Source organism: Malus domestica, chromosome 08, assembly GCF_042453785.1.
Source record: "Malus domestica chromosome 08, GDT2T_hap1".
Classification (NCBI taxonomy): Eukaryota; Viridiplantae; Streptophyta; class Magnoliopsida; order Rosales; family Rosaceae; genus Malus; species Malus domestica.
The window spans coordinates 3,284,227-3,299,636 of record NC_091668.1 but is presented as its reverse complement, the minus strand read 5'-3'; the positions used below and the strand labels follow the sequence as shown (position 1 = coordinate 3,299,636).

Below are 15,410 nucleotides of genomic sequence, written 5' to 3'. Positions count from 1 at the left end.
ATCATTTATACAAATATTTAACACTTTAAATACTTTCATAAAAATAATATATGTTTTGATGATTGATGTTTCCATCATCATTTATACAAATATTTAACACTTTAAATACATGATAAATCATTTGAAAAACATATATCATAAACTTTATGAAATAAATCAAAACTTTGAATCAAAACACCAAACCTTTTTGTTCTTGGCAAGAACATCAAGAACAATGAAGAACATCCATGAAAAACCCAAATTTTTCCATGAACTTTTTTCACCCAAAAACATTCCAAAACCATTCTTACTTAAGGGAAATAACATCTAACCAAACTAGGGTACTTAGGGATTCCAAAGAACACATTAAAACACTTTTAACAAGTCAAACAAGAACCCAAAATTCCACCCTTTGGATTTGGCCGAATTTTCCCAAAAGCATGGCACCAAATTTTAGCTCCAATATTCATGCTCATATGAACAACATCTACAACATTTGAGATAGCAAATTTTCCAACAAAATTTACTTTCAAAGAAGCAAGAATAAAGCTTGTAACAATTACAACTTTTAAATCACAAACTTATGAACTACAAAACCCAAAAGGATTCACCAACTACTAGACCTAGGCTCTGATACCACTTGAAGGAATTATTTTGAAAAACATGTTCATTTGAATAACATCTATAGCATGCAATTAACAAATTAAAGGCGGAATCATGCTTGTATGCATTCAAAAACAAAACATTACCCATGAAATTCAAAGCCTAGTAGATTGGTGAACCAATAATCAACTCAAAACAAAGTGAGTTGAAATTAATACCTTTGTAGATTCCTCTTTGCATAAGCAAAGGCTAATCACCCAAAGAGATAGGGGCCTTCATTCCTTGCTTCTTAGATCCATGGATTTGGATGGAAGAATAGGTTTCTCCAAGTTCCCAAAATAGGGAACCTCTAAGTCTCTTCACCAAGGTTTGATTGTAGAAGAAATGAGTGACCTTGGAGTAGTAGGATTGCTAGATGTACCCTCCAAGGTGTTAGCTTCTTTAGAGAGAAAATGGAGAGACAATTCTCACCAATTTTCCCCCAAAATAAACCCTTAATAATCTTAATGAATATTTGGCTATAAAGTCCTTTATATAGTCACTTCTTTAAGTGACCTAAACAACCAAAACCCTAATTCATCACCATATGGCCGGCCACCTAAGGAATTTTGGGCTTTTGGGCTTTAATGAATCTTTATTCATTAAATTGTCATACAACTTAAGTTAATGGGCTTGACGTTCGAAGCCCATTGGGCCTTAAGGTCCAAAACTATCTCGAGGTCTTTAACGAACTTATTCGTTTGATTAATTAACATATTAATTAATCCTTGCCATAAATAAATGATTAAACCATTTAATCATTCTTACTCATTTCCGTTTAATCTTCAATCTCCACCTTTTATGGTGTGCGATCCATTAGGTTCCTTTTAGCGAGGTAGTGGGCGATTAAAACCATTTTACATCGATTGTGAATTGAAACTATTTTCAATTCTCCCTTTAGTGATTACACACGTTTAGGGCTTCCACAAACCATGAGTGACACCTAGCAGCATATCATGGTTACCCAAGCTAATCAGAAGAGGATAGAGAACCTATTCAGTTTGGGATTACAAATGCAATACGGTCATTCTCTAATCTAATACTCTTGACCACATTGTTTGGTATGATAGTTTATTTATTCATGTCTACTATCCAATGTGATTCGTGTGCTTATATGATTTCCTTGAATGTGATTTGGAACGCATTCCCTAATCTCATTCATACTCTGGCCAGAGATTCCAAATCATATCATAAAGTATTCTCCCTCAACTGTTTGAAGGTTAGAGATCCCTTGTTGCGCATTCACTTGTCTCCATAGCTAAGTGGCTTAACCCCAACAATGCCGTGGACACCCCGAGGGGGTGACTTTGACATAATCAAAGATCAAGGACTTAACCACAAGACAACTGTGATGCCTCAGGTCAAATGACTACTTTGCATTATCCCAACCATGAGTTCTCATGTGACATGGAATATAAGAACTCTTCGTTGATCACGTTCAGTGAACTCATTCTCTATTGAGCACCTACGTACTTGTCTTGATGTCACACACACCAATGACTCGAGACTAATCACTCTCCCTGAGAGAAGACATAGTACGTACTGATCTTAACGAACTGTCAACGCCCAATTGACAATCATATGATCAGGAACGTTTAGGATGTGTCTACGAAAGAATTGTCTCATGAATCTAACTTCATTAGATTACATTCTCCCAATCACATATTCCTTGGACTTTATCGTTTAAGCATATAACATTTATATGAGACGGCTCAAACAATAATGTATGCCCTTTATATGTAAAACTAGATTAGTTTAACATGTGAAATGTCCGTAAAGTATCATCATATGATTGGCTTTAGGGCACATTTCCAACACTGAAGACTTTGGGGATTGCAATATGTACCAATATATTGGGCTTCCACAACTAGGCCTCATGAAAAAGACTTGAGGGACTTAACTCATCATTCATGTATTGAGGAACGAGCCCTTATTATATAAAAGGGACTCCCTCACTTTCATTAGAGAGCACCCATCACTTATGTATTGAAGAGCAAGCCTTTATTCTATAAAAGGGACTCCGTCACCATCATTAGAGAGCATCGCCGCCTGCTGAGCAACCGCCTCGCCACGAGCATCAACTCTAGCCCATCACTTATGTATTGAAGAATGAGCCCTTATTCTATAAAATGGACTCCTTCACCATCATTAGAGAGCATCGCCGCCTGCTGAGCAACCGCCTCACCGCGAGCATCAACTCTAGCCCATCATTTATGTATTGAGGAGCGAGTCCTTATTCTATAAAAGGGACTCCCTCACCTTCAACGCCACAAGCCGAGCCAACCAAGGCAACATAAGCCACAAGCCGAGCAGCCTCGCAACATGTGCTACATCTAGTTGAGCATCATTTCACATTGAGCACCGCCTCATATCGAATATTCAATTCTAGACGACATCTAGTTACTTCGACCCACAGATGGACTGAATTTCAAGTCTCTAACCAAAAGACTTTCTTGACTGAAGACTTGGGGGACTACTATTTGTACCATACTTAAGGCCTCCGTATTTAGACCTCGTATAAATACTCGGGGGACTCAAATGTAATTATGTAATAAGTGATGAGCCCTTATTCTACAAAAGTGACTCCTCACTCTCACAATGGGAGAGGCCTGAGATCCCCAAGGCTTCACTCTCATATTCGAAGCTCTCATCCTCACCCTAAACAGAGGCTCTCTCAAACTCTCTCTTTCTCTGGGGGACTCCCTCACACTTGTAATCCATACATTCGTACAGAGAAGAGAAATACAATCAACATCAGTGTGGACGTAGCCCAAACATTGGGATGAACCACGATACATCTTGTGTTCTTTACTTTCTTGCAAATTCACGTCGGATTTACGTTGTTCCAAGATCCCTCCGGTTTTGTGCATCAACACTCTATAAATTCACACTCATCTAATGGTGATAAATAGCGTTCTTGCATTTTTGCTCTATAAATTCAAATTCATCTAATGGTGATAAATAGGATGGTGAGCATATACCACACTAAATGTGGTAAGCAAAAATACTCCCTTAATTTATGTCTTTTAATCTTCTTGAATTTATCTAATTCGACTATCAAAAATTAAAAAAAAATATGTGAAAATTTAAAAAAATAGTATGTGGACAACACTCCAAAAGGAAAAAGAGTTTCCTTCAAAGGGTAAGGAAGAAAACAAAAATAAATAAAGAACTTGTGTGAGCAAAGGGAGTAAGATTGCCTTTTTATTTTTAAATCTCATTTTTTTCTTTTACTATTTGAATGGTCATGAATAAATCACGTTAATATTTTGTGTTGAATTCTTTATAGAAGAGAGAGATAGAGTGAAAAATGTGAGAGGAGGAGGGAGAAAATGAAGAGGAAATAATGACTCAAAATTGGAGTTTTAACGAAACACTACTGGTACTGTTTATTTTTAACGAAAAACCACATTTTTACCTTTTCATGTACTATTCACTACACCTTTATTTGTCATTTTTCATTAAAACTAAATTTGTTTTAAAATTTTCGTTAGTTTTCGTAAAAATTTATTATCATTGTGAATAACACTGGAAGAAGAAGAATTTATAATTCACCAAAACACAAAAGAATTTACTAATTACTACGAATAACATTTCCTTTACCTTATGTTTGGATGAAGAGATTTAAGATTACTAAAGAATTTTAAAATGACGGAAATTGAAATGACAAGATTTTATTTTCAAGAGTTTGTAAATTTTCTTGTTTAGTTAATCTAAAAGAACAATAGAATTGAATACTGAATTTGTTATTTTTAAACTCTAAATCATAGAAATTGAGAAATGACACCTATTTACATGAAATTTGAACTTGGGAATTAGAGGTCCCAAATTCCAAGTTTTTTTTCCCTGTGGAAATTCTAAATTTCTATGTTTATGAATCCAAACAAGGGAATTGGTGCATGTTAATTTATAAATTCTAACTTTTACCAAAATTTCAAATTTATTTCTCTCATCCAAACATAGTGTTAGTTTTAGGAAGGAAAATGATTCTTCGTCCTTATTGATGTGGCATTATTTTACTATAAAAAAAATAGTATTCTTTATTCATTATCTTAAAAAGAATTTATTTTATTTGAAGACTGTTTATTTGTTTATATAAATCAAATGAATTTACAGTTTAATTGAAATATCAACGTGGAAATCATGTAACGTAAAACTTGCTTTTTAAGTGTTCTTTTATTCTTTAGATATTAAAGGCTTGGTATCGTATTTGAAATTTTTTATTATTTCTCAAAACATTTCTTTAAAACAATTTTCTTTAATACTCAAAACTTGATTGGTTTGTTATTTAAAAATTTTAAATCTTACAACTTAAACTAAATAAAGATATCTAAAAAGAATGGGTCGCAAGAAAGAGAGAGAGAAGATGAAAGAAAGTAATAGATGATTGAAGGAAAGAGAAAGAAGGGTGAGGATCGGACGAGATAGAGAGGAAGAGGAGTAAGAGAAAGAACTGTGAGAATAAATAGAGCAGATTGGAGAAGGGATGAAAAAGGTAAAAACAAAAAAAAATTAAAAAAAGAGGAAAGAGAAAGAAGAAAAGAGAGATAGATTTAGAGTGAGAGGGGATGAGCGAGAAAAAAGAAATAAGTGAGTTTAAGACTATTTTTTAGTTAGTCTCGATTTCAGTTTTTTAAAATAGTCCTACCAAACAAGTTTTTAAGACCTAAAACTTGAAAATTGTTTTTGAGTTTAAAAAGTTGAATTCAAGTAGATTCCTAAACAGATACTAAGTTGTTGACGACTTTTTTTTACTCCATTTTGTGGAATCATGTTTACGGAGAACTTTTTGGCAAATACAATCACTAGCATTGGTTTTAGTTTTACTAATGTTCATATTCGGGATGGGACATTGCCTTCTATGGCAAGAAAAGCTTTCTTGTTTGAGTGACGGATCCTCTTTGTCAAGATCCGGAGATTCATAAATCGTGTGTGTTCATTGTATATCGTGCGATTAGAAATCATTTTAAATTTTTTTATTTAAAATTGAATACAAATAGTACCTGACAAAAACTGACTGCACGATGTACGATGAACGAAAACGATTTATGAATCCCCTAGATCCTCACAAAGAGGATCCGAAGAGAATCATCATTGTTCTTAATTGTATTGGAACTGGTTGTGATCATGGTATCACTATCTAGTGCTTTTTCGTTTCTTAGAGCAAAAATAAATAAAAAATAAAAATACTATATGGGTAAAGTCTTTTAACATTTTTTTTTCTCAAAATTCTGTGTGCGCTATGAATTCTTTGACTAAACACTCTTGACAATGATTTCAACACGCTATTTTTTTTTGTTAAAACAAATTAAGTAAAAACAATGAAGTATATAACTCTCACCTCTTCCCTTTTTCCATCAGTCATTGAAGTTAAAAGGGGATGAGCCTTCCAGACATCAAAATGTTCCCTGAGTTGATGAACGAGATGCCAGACTCAAATGCTTGCCTTGCCTATTAAGTGCAGATATGGGGATTTCCCTCAAACCCTCTAAAAATCTTGAACTTTGCCATCTGACCGTCATCCCACATTACGTATCCGAACATCATTGCATTCCAAGATGCCAGATTGAACTTGAGTTTATTCTGTCAGCAACAATATCGGATTTTATATCATGAACATGAATTGTTTGCTGGCTGACAGCCCATCATGTAATAATAACCTGTAAATAAGTTTACCGCTTCCTTCCTAAACCACTTTGCGCACATCATGATATCATTGAGTTCACCGAAATTAAGTCCACTTCTTTCACGTGATTGAACACTTTTCTCAATGAATAAGCAGAACAAGCGTTCGAATACAGTACAGCAGTCAGCAGCCCAATTTTCACCAGCTTTAACATACTCGGACAATGTCTTGTTCCAAGAATATATGTCCAAACACTCCTACTTTGTATCATACAGAAACAATTTCTTCGCGTATGCTTGAACCTGCTCCGTATGCCTCTTGCATCTATAAGAATCAACTTTGTCAATCCCACGGAGAACAGAGCGCACACTAACATCATCAAGACGCAATCCACTCCAATGAAATGCAGAGAAGAAATAAAGTCCTTCCTCAAGACCTGTTTCCACATATGCCTTGAGCATTGTATTCCATAACACAACATCCCTTTCCATCATCCCATCAACAACATAAGAGCGGCCTTAATTCATCCGAATTTGGAATATATTCACAAGAGCACCAGAAACAAGCTCATTCCAAATCGGTCAGTAGAATCCCTAAATCTAGCAATGTTGCCAATGAAGTACCATAAGCAAAAACTGAAGGTAGAAGATGGGGTTACCCAAAAGTGATTCGCCACGAAATCCATCTGTTCAAAAAATATGGGTCGGATAGCAGGCAGCTGCACTGAAAGAACCCCCATGAAACGATCTCTCTCTGAGAAACCTTAGATATGTATTTGACTGCATTCTGGCAATCTTCACAAACTCTCAGGTTTTTTTATCACCCAAATGGCAGCGGATGGAGGAGTGCTTATGAGTCCATAAGCTATTGCTAGCTTCTGACTCTGGTAGTACAGAGAACGCTGCAGCTGCATAGATGCTGGATAAAGGCACGTAAGCAGACGAGTTAGATGGCTCCACAGCCAGGAGCTGTACTGCTACCCGTTTTCCAGTTTCGGTTTCCCCTTTGACTCTACGAGCATTACTCTACAAGCACATAGAAGGGCTCTATACATTGAAGCAGAAGCTTCAAAGGGCATTGATGCTATCAGTTTTTCTGCCTCTTGGAATAGACCTGCGCGGCCAAGGGCATCAACTAGGCAAAAGTAGTGCTCCATCTCAGGTTCGACGCCGTAATCTTTCTGCATTTTAGAAAAATACTCAAATGCTTCGGATACTAAACCAGAATGGCTGCAAGCGGAAAGGACTCCAATGAAAGTAACTCTATCAGGCTCGATGTTCTTCGTTTTCATGACTCTGAAAAGGCTTAGTGCTTCTTTAGCATTTCCGTGCTGAGCTAAACCGACCAACATGGCATTCCACAGGGCGACATTCCTAACATCCATTTTCCTGAATAAATGATAAGCATCTTCTATGTTGCCGCACTTGGCATACATGTCAACAAGTGATGTCGCGACAAAAGGGTCTGAGGAAAAATCCAACTTTATCACATCAGCGTGTATCTGTTTCCCTGGTGCTAATGCTGTCAGACAAGAGCTGGCTTTGACAAGGGTGGCTAAGGTATATTCATCGGGAGACTCCTGACTGCCTCATCCGATGGTATATAGAAAGAGAGCGCCCTTCATCTCCATTTTCTACACATCCTGAGATCATAGTTGTCCATGCAACACCATCGGGTGCAGGGATGTCGTTGAACACTGTGTGTGCACTTCCCATGTCACCACATTTGATATACATCTCCAGAATTCCACTGTTAACACATAAATCCGAAACAAAACCTGTTTTTATGGCATGAGCATGAATTTGCTTTCCTGGTCCTGGTCCCAAAGCTACCAGGCTACTAGCAGCCTTAGCCGCAGTTGTTAAAGATATCGCATCTGTGCTGTGTCCACCTTCGTGCATTATCCTCATAAGTTCCAATGCCTTGTGACTGTCATTACACATTATGTATCCGAACATCATTGCATTCCAAGATGCCAGATTGAATTCAAGTTCATTTCCAAGAACGACCTCCGCGTCCTCCATGTTTCCACTTCTAGAATAAACATCAATAAGAGCTGTCGAAACAAAACTGTCAGCAACAATACCAGATTTTATAGCATGAACATGTATCTGTTTGCTGGCTGACAACCCTTCTTCAAGGGAGGAGCAAGCCCTTAGAATACTTGCGATAGTAAATTGATCCGGTCTCAAACCATCATGTAATAAGCCTATGAATAAGTTTACGGCTTCCTCTCCTAAACCACTTTGCGCACAACATGATATCATTGAGTTCAACGAAATTAAGTCCACTTCTTTCATGCGATTGAACACTTTTCTTGAAGAATAAGCAGAACGAGCCCGTGAATACATGTTGATGAGGCTATTTGCAACAGAAACAACAGAATCAAAACGTGATTTCAAAGCAAGACCATGAATCTGTTTCCCCAACTCCAAATCATTTACACCGGCAACCGTAGACAGAATAACAACTAATGTCACCGTGTCAATCTCTACTTTTGATCGTACCATGTTTCTAAAGCAGTCTATAGCAGCCCAATTTTCACCAGCTTTAACATACTCGGACAACGTCTTGTTCCAAGAATATATATCCGAACACTCTGACTTTGTATCATACAAAAACAATTTTGTCGCGTATGCTTGAACCTGCTCCATGTGCCTCTTGCATTCATAAGAATCAACTTTGTCAATCCAATTGAGAACAGAACGCACACTTACATCATCGGGATGCAATCCACTCCGATGAAACGCTGAGAAGAAAGAAAGTCCTTCTTCCTCAAGACCCGTTTCCACATATGCCTTGAGCATTGTATTCCACAACACAACATCCCTTTCCATCATCCCATCAAACAACACACGAGCGGCCTTAATTCGTCCGAATTTAGAATATATATTCACAAGAGCACCAGAAACAAGCTCATTCCACTCCAATCCAATCTTAACAGCATACCCATGAACCGCCTCGGAAACCCATAGGTGCCCTGATATCAAACACATTTTCAAAACCGGCGCCAAAGTGAGCCGACTGGTAAAAACAACCGACTCACGAAGACGCCGGAAAAGGCTAAGACCCTCTTGAACATTCTCAACATCAGAGCCCGCAGCATGCGCATAGGCCGCTAGAATGGAGTTCCATGTGACAAGGTCTCGGCCGGGCATTTTATCAAACAGGCGGCGTGCGGATAAAAGCGATCCGCATTTGGAATACATGGCGATGAGGTTGTTGGTCAAAAACTGATCCGGGCCATCGCCGGAGGTTACGATCAGCGCGTGCACACGCTTTCCGAGCTGCAAGTCTGCGGCGGCGACGGCGGCGCGGAGGATGGAGAACCATTGAGAGGAGGAGGAAGAAGAAGATGGGGATATGCGGGCAGAGTGAGAGAGGGCAGAGGAGAGTAAGAGAAGAGATTGTGGTCTCTTAAACATTTATTTGATGGATATATGCACAAATAGAATCAGTTACAAACGTTTTTATTTTAATGAGACGGTGTATATTGTAAGCTTCTTTAATCTTTGGATGGATGCGTCGAACTCAAGTACAAGGAAACGAACACACAACACATGGCCAATTGGGCTCAACCTTTTTATTGATTATAAACGTGTAATAAAAAAATAAAACTCAAAGACCACTAAACAAACAATAAAGGAGCACTAAATCGTAATTTTATTGGTGATTCTCTTAAACTCAACTTGTATCTAATCATGATTTTAAAATAATTTATTAAAATCCTAAAAAATCCGAGTGTATTCAATTAGAATTATGAAGAAGTTTAGAACATTTTGGGAGTACTCCATTACGAATTTGTTTTAAAGAATTTTAAAGAGTTGAGGAGTTTGAGAGAATTTGAGAGATTTCTTACGGTATTTTAAGCATTCACAAACCTCACGTATTCTCTTGAGATTTCGAGAGAATTAGATCAAAATTTTACATATAATCTCTACAAATCAATTAAACTTAATCAAAATCCATGAATTTATAAATCTATTATAATCCGTCAAAATCTCAATTGAACACACCCTCCTAAAACAAGAGTGTTTTTTTTTTTGTTTTTGATAAACTGGGAAATAGATTCCGGGGCAAAGATGCTAGAAACATACACCGAAAGCCTACATAGAGGCAAGCGCATAAGCAGTAACCAACAGTGTAGAGGGGTACAACAAGGAGGACGCTGCAACCATGAAAAAACATCACCCCCTACACTACCCAAACAAAACTAATGAGGACAAGGTAAACCTTCGTTGTTCAGAACAAACACCAATGAAGATGGAGGGCTATCAGCCCACACAACATTGCACATCTCGGTATTACTAACCGACGCAAGAGAATCCGCCTCCATATTGGTACAAATTGCCCATGATCAGATCTAACCGTGAAACGGATGTGAAGATTTGGTATATATATATTAAATCATCCCTTCCTTGTTAAGGTTTCCATAGTTGATGATGCCGGTCAAACTCCGGTAAGCCGGAAAAGGAACTGGAAACGGGGACGGAAAAAAACCACTCTCAGGTTGCCGGCGAAACATAAAGTTCCGGCTAAATGGCACAGGGTATAATTGGCAAGGTGAATTGTTCTATCATGTAATTCAATTCTATCAGTTACATCTGGGAATCAAAAAGGAATTTGACAAAGAAATAAAATTTTAAGATACAAAAAAAGCAAAAGATGCAAGGCACCTGCCAATGTAGGATCATTTTCGGCTACAGAAAACGTAATCCCTCGGTCAACTGCTCCAACTTAATGATACACTTCTTTTTTTTCGTTTTGTCGGTCTTTTTCCCTCTAACTTTCCGATCCTTCGTTTTTTTTTCCTTTCGTTTTTCAGACTTGGACTAAACTTGTTTTCTTCCCATATACAGATACAAGATTCGCTATGATGACTATGGCTTCACGGACTGTGCTGTGTTAAAAAAACATCCTATACCTCAAACACGTCATCTTCGTGGCTCAGTATAACAGAACTCGGAGCAGCCCTGGCTGTGGTTCAGTGTAGTCAAGGCCTTCTTCGAGTAGGTATCGCTGTACAGCAATTGGGAGCCTAGCTGGAGTGCGGGAACCCCTGGTGTGGTGGCCCGTTCCAACACATATATAAACCAGAAGACCAGGCTCTCCTGCTCTGGCAGCATTCCTCAACACGCTCAGCTCGTGCTTCAGGACATGAAGGGCTTCACTTACGTGCAGCCCGTGCAGGTCTATCATCCTCTCTTGTGATCTCCCATTGCCCTGCATCTCTGGAGAAACTGGGTTCCTGTGTTTTCAGAAAACAGTACACAACAGCAGAAAAGGCAACCAATTAACTTTATCAATAAAACAAGAAAAACATCAAAACTAAGGTCATTGAGGGTGAACGCAAAAATTTGTCAACTGCGTTAAGTATGTTATCCAACTCATGCTCTGCATGATCAAGTAGCACTCTAGCGATGCTTATATAGAAGCATTCTCGGATCAAAATAACAAGAAGTTCAGGAGGTGGTAATAAGTCAACCAGAATATTCGTTTATTCCCTCGAAGATAAATGGATTTCGGTAGACAAAGACGAGGAGGGGTTTAAAATTTTAGTCTAATCCAAACGACTTAACTAAGAAATGAAAAGAAACCAAAAGACCGCATCAAGCCATCACAAATGCACATAAGTATAGACAGTATGGTTAAACAAAATTCTATAAATACTAGGGCATCCTTGCCCAGGCGAAGCACAAACAGTGGGGGACAACAAACCTCTGACGATATATAGACTCTTGAGCTTTTCCATGAGCTTCCTTCATATGCATGTTGTGCAGCTGTCCTTTAACGCTCAGCTCCTTTGCTAGAGCCTTGTTTCCAACAAGGTATGCTTGCCGTGCCTGTTTTTTAATAGAAACAGTAAGGGTAAATTTGGTTTCATAGCAACATTAGCTGAAAAAGTTAGTAGAGGGGATTGGAGTGAACCCACAAATCATTATGTGGCTCAACATTCGGCACGCATGGTAGAAAGGAAAAAAATGAAACTGCAGTAGCATGCCGGTATGACAATTTGATATGGGAAAAACACTCCTACTAATACCTATTGGTTAAATACACATTTGTTTCCAACCCATGGAAGGTGAACACCCACCATGTGCTGCTGCAGTTTGTTTCTTGGCCATGTATTTAATTTTTAATGTTGACATCTTAGGCAAAGAGAATTGGTGTTCAACTCACTAGAGTCAATCATGATCGAAAATTAAATCTACCAAGATGTCCATATGCTGCACCAACACAATTTTAAGCCAATTTAAGGCTTCACTCTTAACATAAAGCAAGAAGGATGTGGCGGAAAGGGTGCAGAAACAGACCATTTAAGGCGAAGAACATTGAAGACAAACCTGCTCAAAATATGCATTACGTAGGCGTGCATGGTCCCGAGCTTCATCCCGCAGATCAGAATACATATTTGCTGTCATCTCAACAATGTTAAAAGCATATATAGATCGAGAAGAATGTCCATAACTAAACAAACATGAACAGAACTAATTTGGTTGACCAAGGGACATTACCAACGGCATCTCCCGTTTCAAGCCAAACAGGTGCAGTTCGAGCTGAACCACGATTCTGCGACCTGTCGCTGTACATGCCTCTTCCATGCCCAGTATTGTAAGTGCTGTTCGAAAGATGGGAACGGCTTGAGCCAATAGCAGCATCAGCAGAACCATTTCTCTCATACTTCCATCCAGAATCCTGGGTTGCTAATTTTCTGACAGCTGAAGCAAAATCTATTGCACCTCTATTAGGAATTGATGAGCTAGACTTGAACAAAAGCATGTTGTCTTTGTCAGAAGATCGATAAGGATTGCTTTGCTGGAGATCAGCATCTCCAGCATATTTTGAATGATCATGATGACCATCTGTTGGCGTAAGTGCAGGGAAGTCCATTGAACTAAGATCAGGAGCTGACAAGGCCTTTGAGTTCAAATTCTCATTAAAACCACCGTCAACTTGAAGCTACAAGTCAAAACAAATAAATCCCATCATACACCTCAATTCACACACAATGAAAAGGATACATAGAATCTAAAGAATTAGCATGAACAATTTAATAATGTTTTCTTTGACTTGATTTTTTGAAAAAATACAATATTTAACTTTAAAGAGAAATATTAACTGACAACAATCCAATGTAACAGTAGACATGCAAGCTGCCTTGATTGAGGATGGCAAACTTATTTTTGTCAATTTGAATTAACAAATGCAAGTATACCTCCAACTGAGTCAACATCTCAATAGTCAGGTTCAAATCACAGCCATTGGCAAAGTAAACTTCAGCAACGCTCTGAGCAGAGAAGCCAGGGAACTGTGAAGCCAAAAACTCAGCAGGGTTAATATCAGCATCTTCCACAACTGCATGCTCACCCATCATATCATTCATGAACCCGTGTCTAGAAAAGCCATCATAAGGAGACCCCTCCTGACCATTGCCAACAAGCTGATTACTGTTCAGAATCTGTTTATCCCAAGGCTTCGGTGACATATGAAGGAAACTGGCCGATGAAAGATCCTCCCCGCCAAAGGGAGGTGCAGATGCTCTTAACTTTTCGGAAAAGCTATTGCCATTAGTATGTGACTCGTTTAATAAGTATCCACTGCCCGTAGAGGCAGCAAACCGTGTTGCTTCAACATCATCGTGTAAGGACAAACCTGCCAAAGAGAGGTTCCCAAGGCCTTGCGACTCATCTTCCCCCATGACCTTAAAATCAGGGGTAATATCATCAGGGAGCTGGTGGCGCCAGTACTGGTGGGCCTCGTCATCGGAATTGTTTGATATAGAAGATTCTGTTCGATCTAGTACTGCTTTTCCAAATGTTCCAGCGGAAGAAAACTTTTTTGAGCCCTGAGCCGTGCTGGTGCTTCCAGATGACGGAGATCTGAGGGAAAAGGGAACAAACTCTGCTGCATTGGGATTCAACACAGTTGCCTTGTTTGCAGTGCTTAGTTTGGTGTCGTTGGTAAAGGATCCCTTCTTGGACAAGTTCATTATTTACTCAAATGAAAATAACTAAAACAGCTTTGAATAAAACAATAACTTGATTTTCATTAAGCTTCAACCAAACCCTGCAAAACAGTTCATCGAGTGTTATAATTAGCCCATTGACCAAAAACTTCCCCTTCTTGAAAAACCAACTTGCAATTCAACAAGTCCGTCAAAGTTGATGCATCCAGTTATAAAATAATCGAAAATAATACCTAAACAGGAAGAGAAAATCTACTTATTTTGTAAATTGAATCATACATATATCAATCATTTTCAAATATACACCAAACCTGCAATTATTTGTTCAAACAAACATGCTTTAACCCCTAAAAATTCAAGTTCAAACGCTGATTAAAGTAACAAACAACAAAAAAAAGTTTAATTTTTAAGCAGAAGTAAAGGATATAACACATAAAAAAATTATAAAAAAAAAAATCTCACACATTAATTATATTCAACGCTCAATTAATTAAGACCTGATATTCCACACTACCATTTTCCACAGCAAAATCTACACAAAAATCTTGATTAAAAATAAACAATAATTAATAACACTTGATTACTCAAGCAACCAAATCCATAACTACTCAAGCAACCGAATTCAATAGATCTCAACAAATTCAACGTCAATGATTAAAAGAAATCTAAAAAAAAATCAAATAAAAATTCAAGAAATGAAATTAATGAAGCTGCAAAACTGAACAGATGAAGCTCAAGATCCGATTGAACGAAGCAGCAAGAGTATACCTTTTCGTACCAAATCGAAGGGATCCATCGGCTAAAGAATACACAAACTAAAGAGAAGATTAGAGGGAAAGTAGAAGATTTGGGGGTTTTGTATGGAGTGCTTGGAGAGCTGCGTCTCCAGTATATTATCTTCAAGCTTTCAGGGCTATCTCTCTCTGGCTTCTCTCTCTAGTTTCTCTCTCCTCTGTGTGTTTTTTGTTTGAAACCCTCCGTGGGCTAGAAAGAAAGAAAAAGGAGGAGAAGGGCTAAATGGAAATACCACCACCACCACCACAGAAATCTGTAAAAGACAACCCAACCCCCTTCGCCACTCGATTTGACCCCTCTCTCTTTCTCTCTCTACTTTCTCTCTCTATCTCTGTACGACTCACTCATTGCTTTTATTTTAATATTTCTTTGACGTAATTGGGATTCGGAGGAGAGAGAGAG

The 15,410-nt window shown here is 38.1% G+C and overlaps 1 protein-coding gene and 1 pseudogene across 1 annotated transcript; both read right to left on the bottom strand.

The window, feature by feature from the left end:
- Nucleotides 1–5,815: 5,815 nt before the first annotated feature.
- On the bottom strand, nt 5,816–9,786 carry LOC139198350 (pentatricopeptide repeat-containing protein At4g33170-like; annotated as a pseudogene).
- A 1,013-nt stretch (nt 9,787–10,799) lies between these two features.
- Nucleotides 10,800–15,410, bottom strand: LOC103440608 (polyadenylate-binding protein-interacting protein 7). The gene is made up of 6 exons (XM_070827111.1): nt 14,982–15,410; nt 13,464–14,314; nt 12,763–13,207; nt 12,592–12,662; nt 11,966–12,090; nt 10,800–11,495 (listed from the first exon to the last, which is right to left on the bottom strand). The coding sequence occupies exons 2-6, from the start codon at nt 14,235–14,237 to the stop codon at nt 11,195–11,197; spliced, it is 1,716 nt and encodes a 571-aa protein (XP_070683212.1). The 5' UTR covers nt 14,238–14,314; nt 14,982–15,410; the 3' UTR covers nt 10,800–11,194.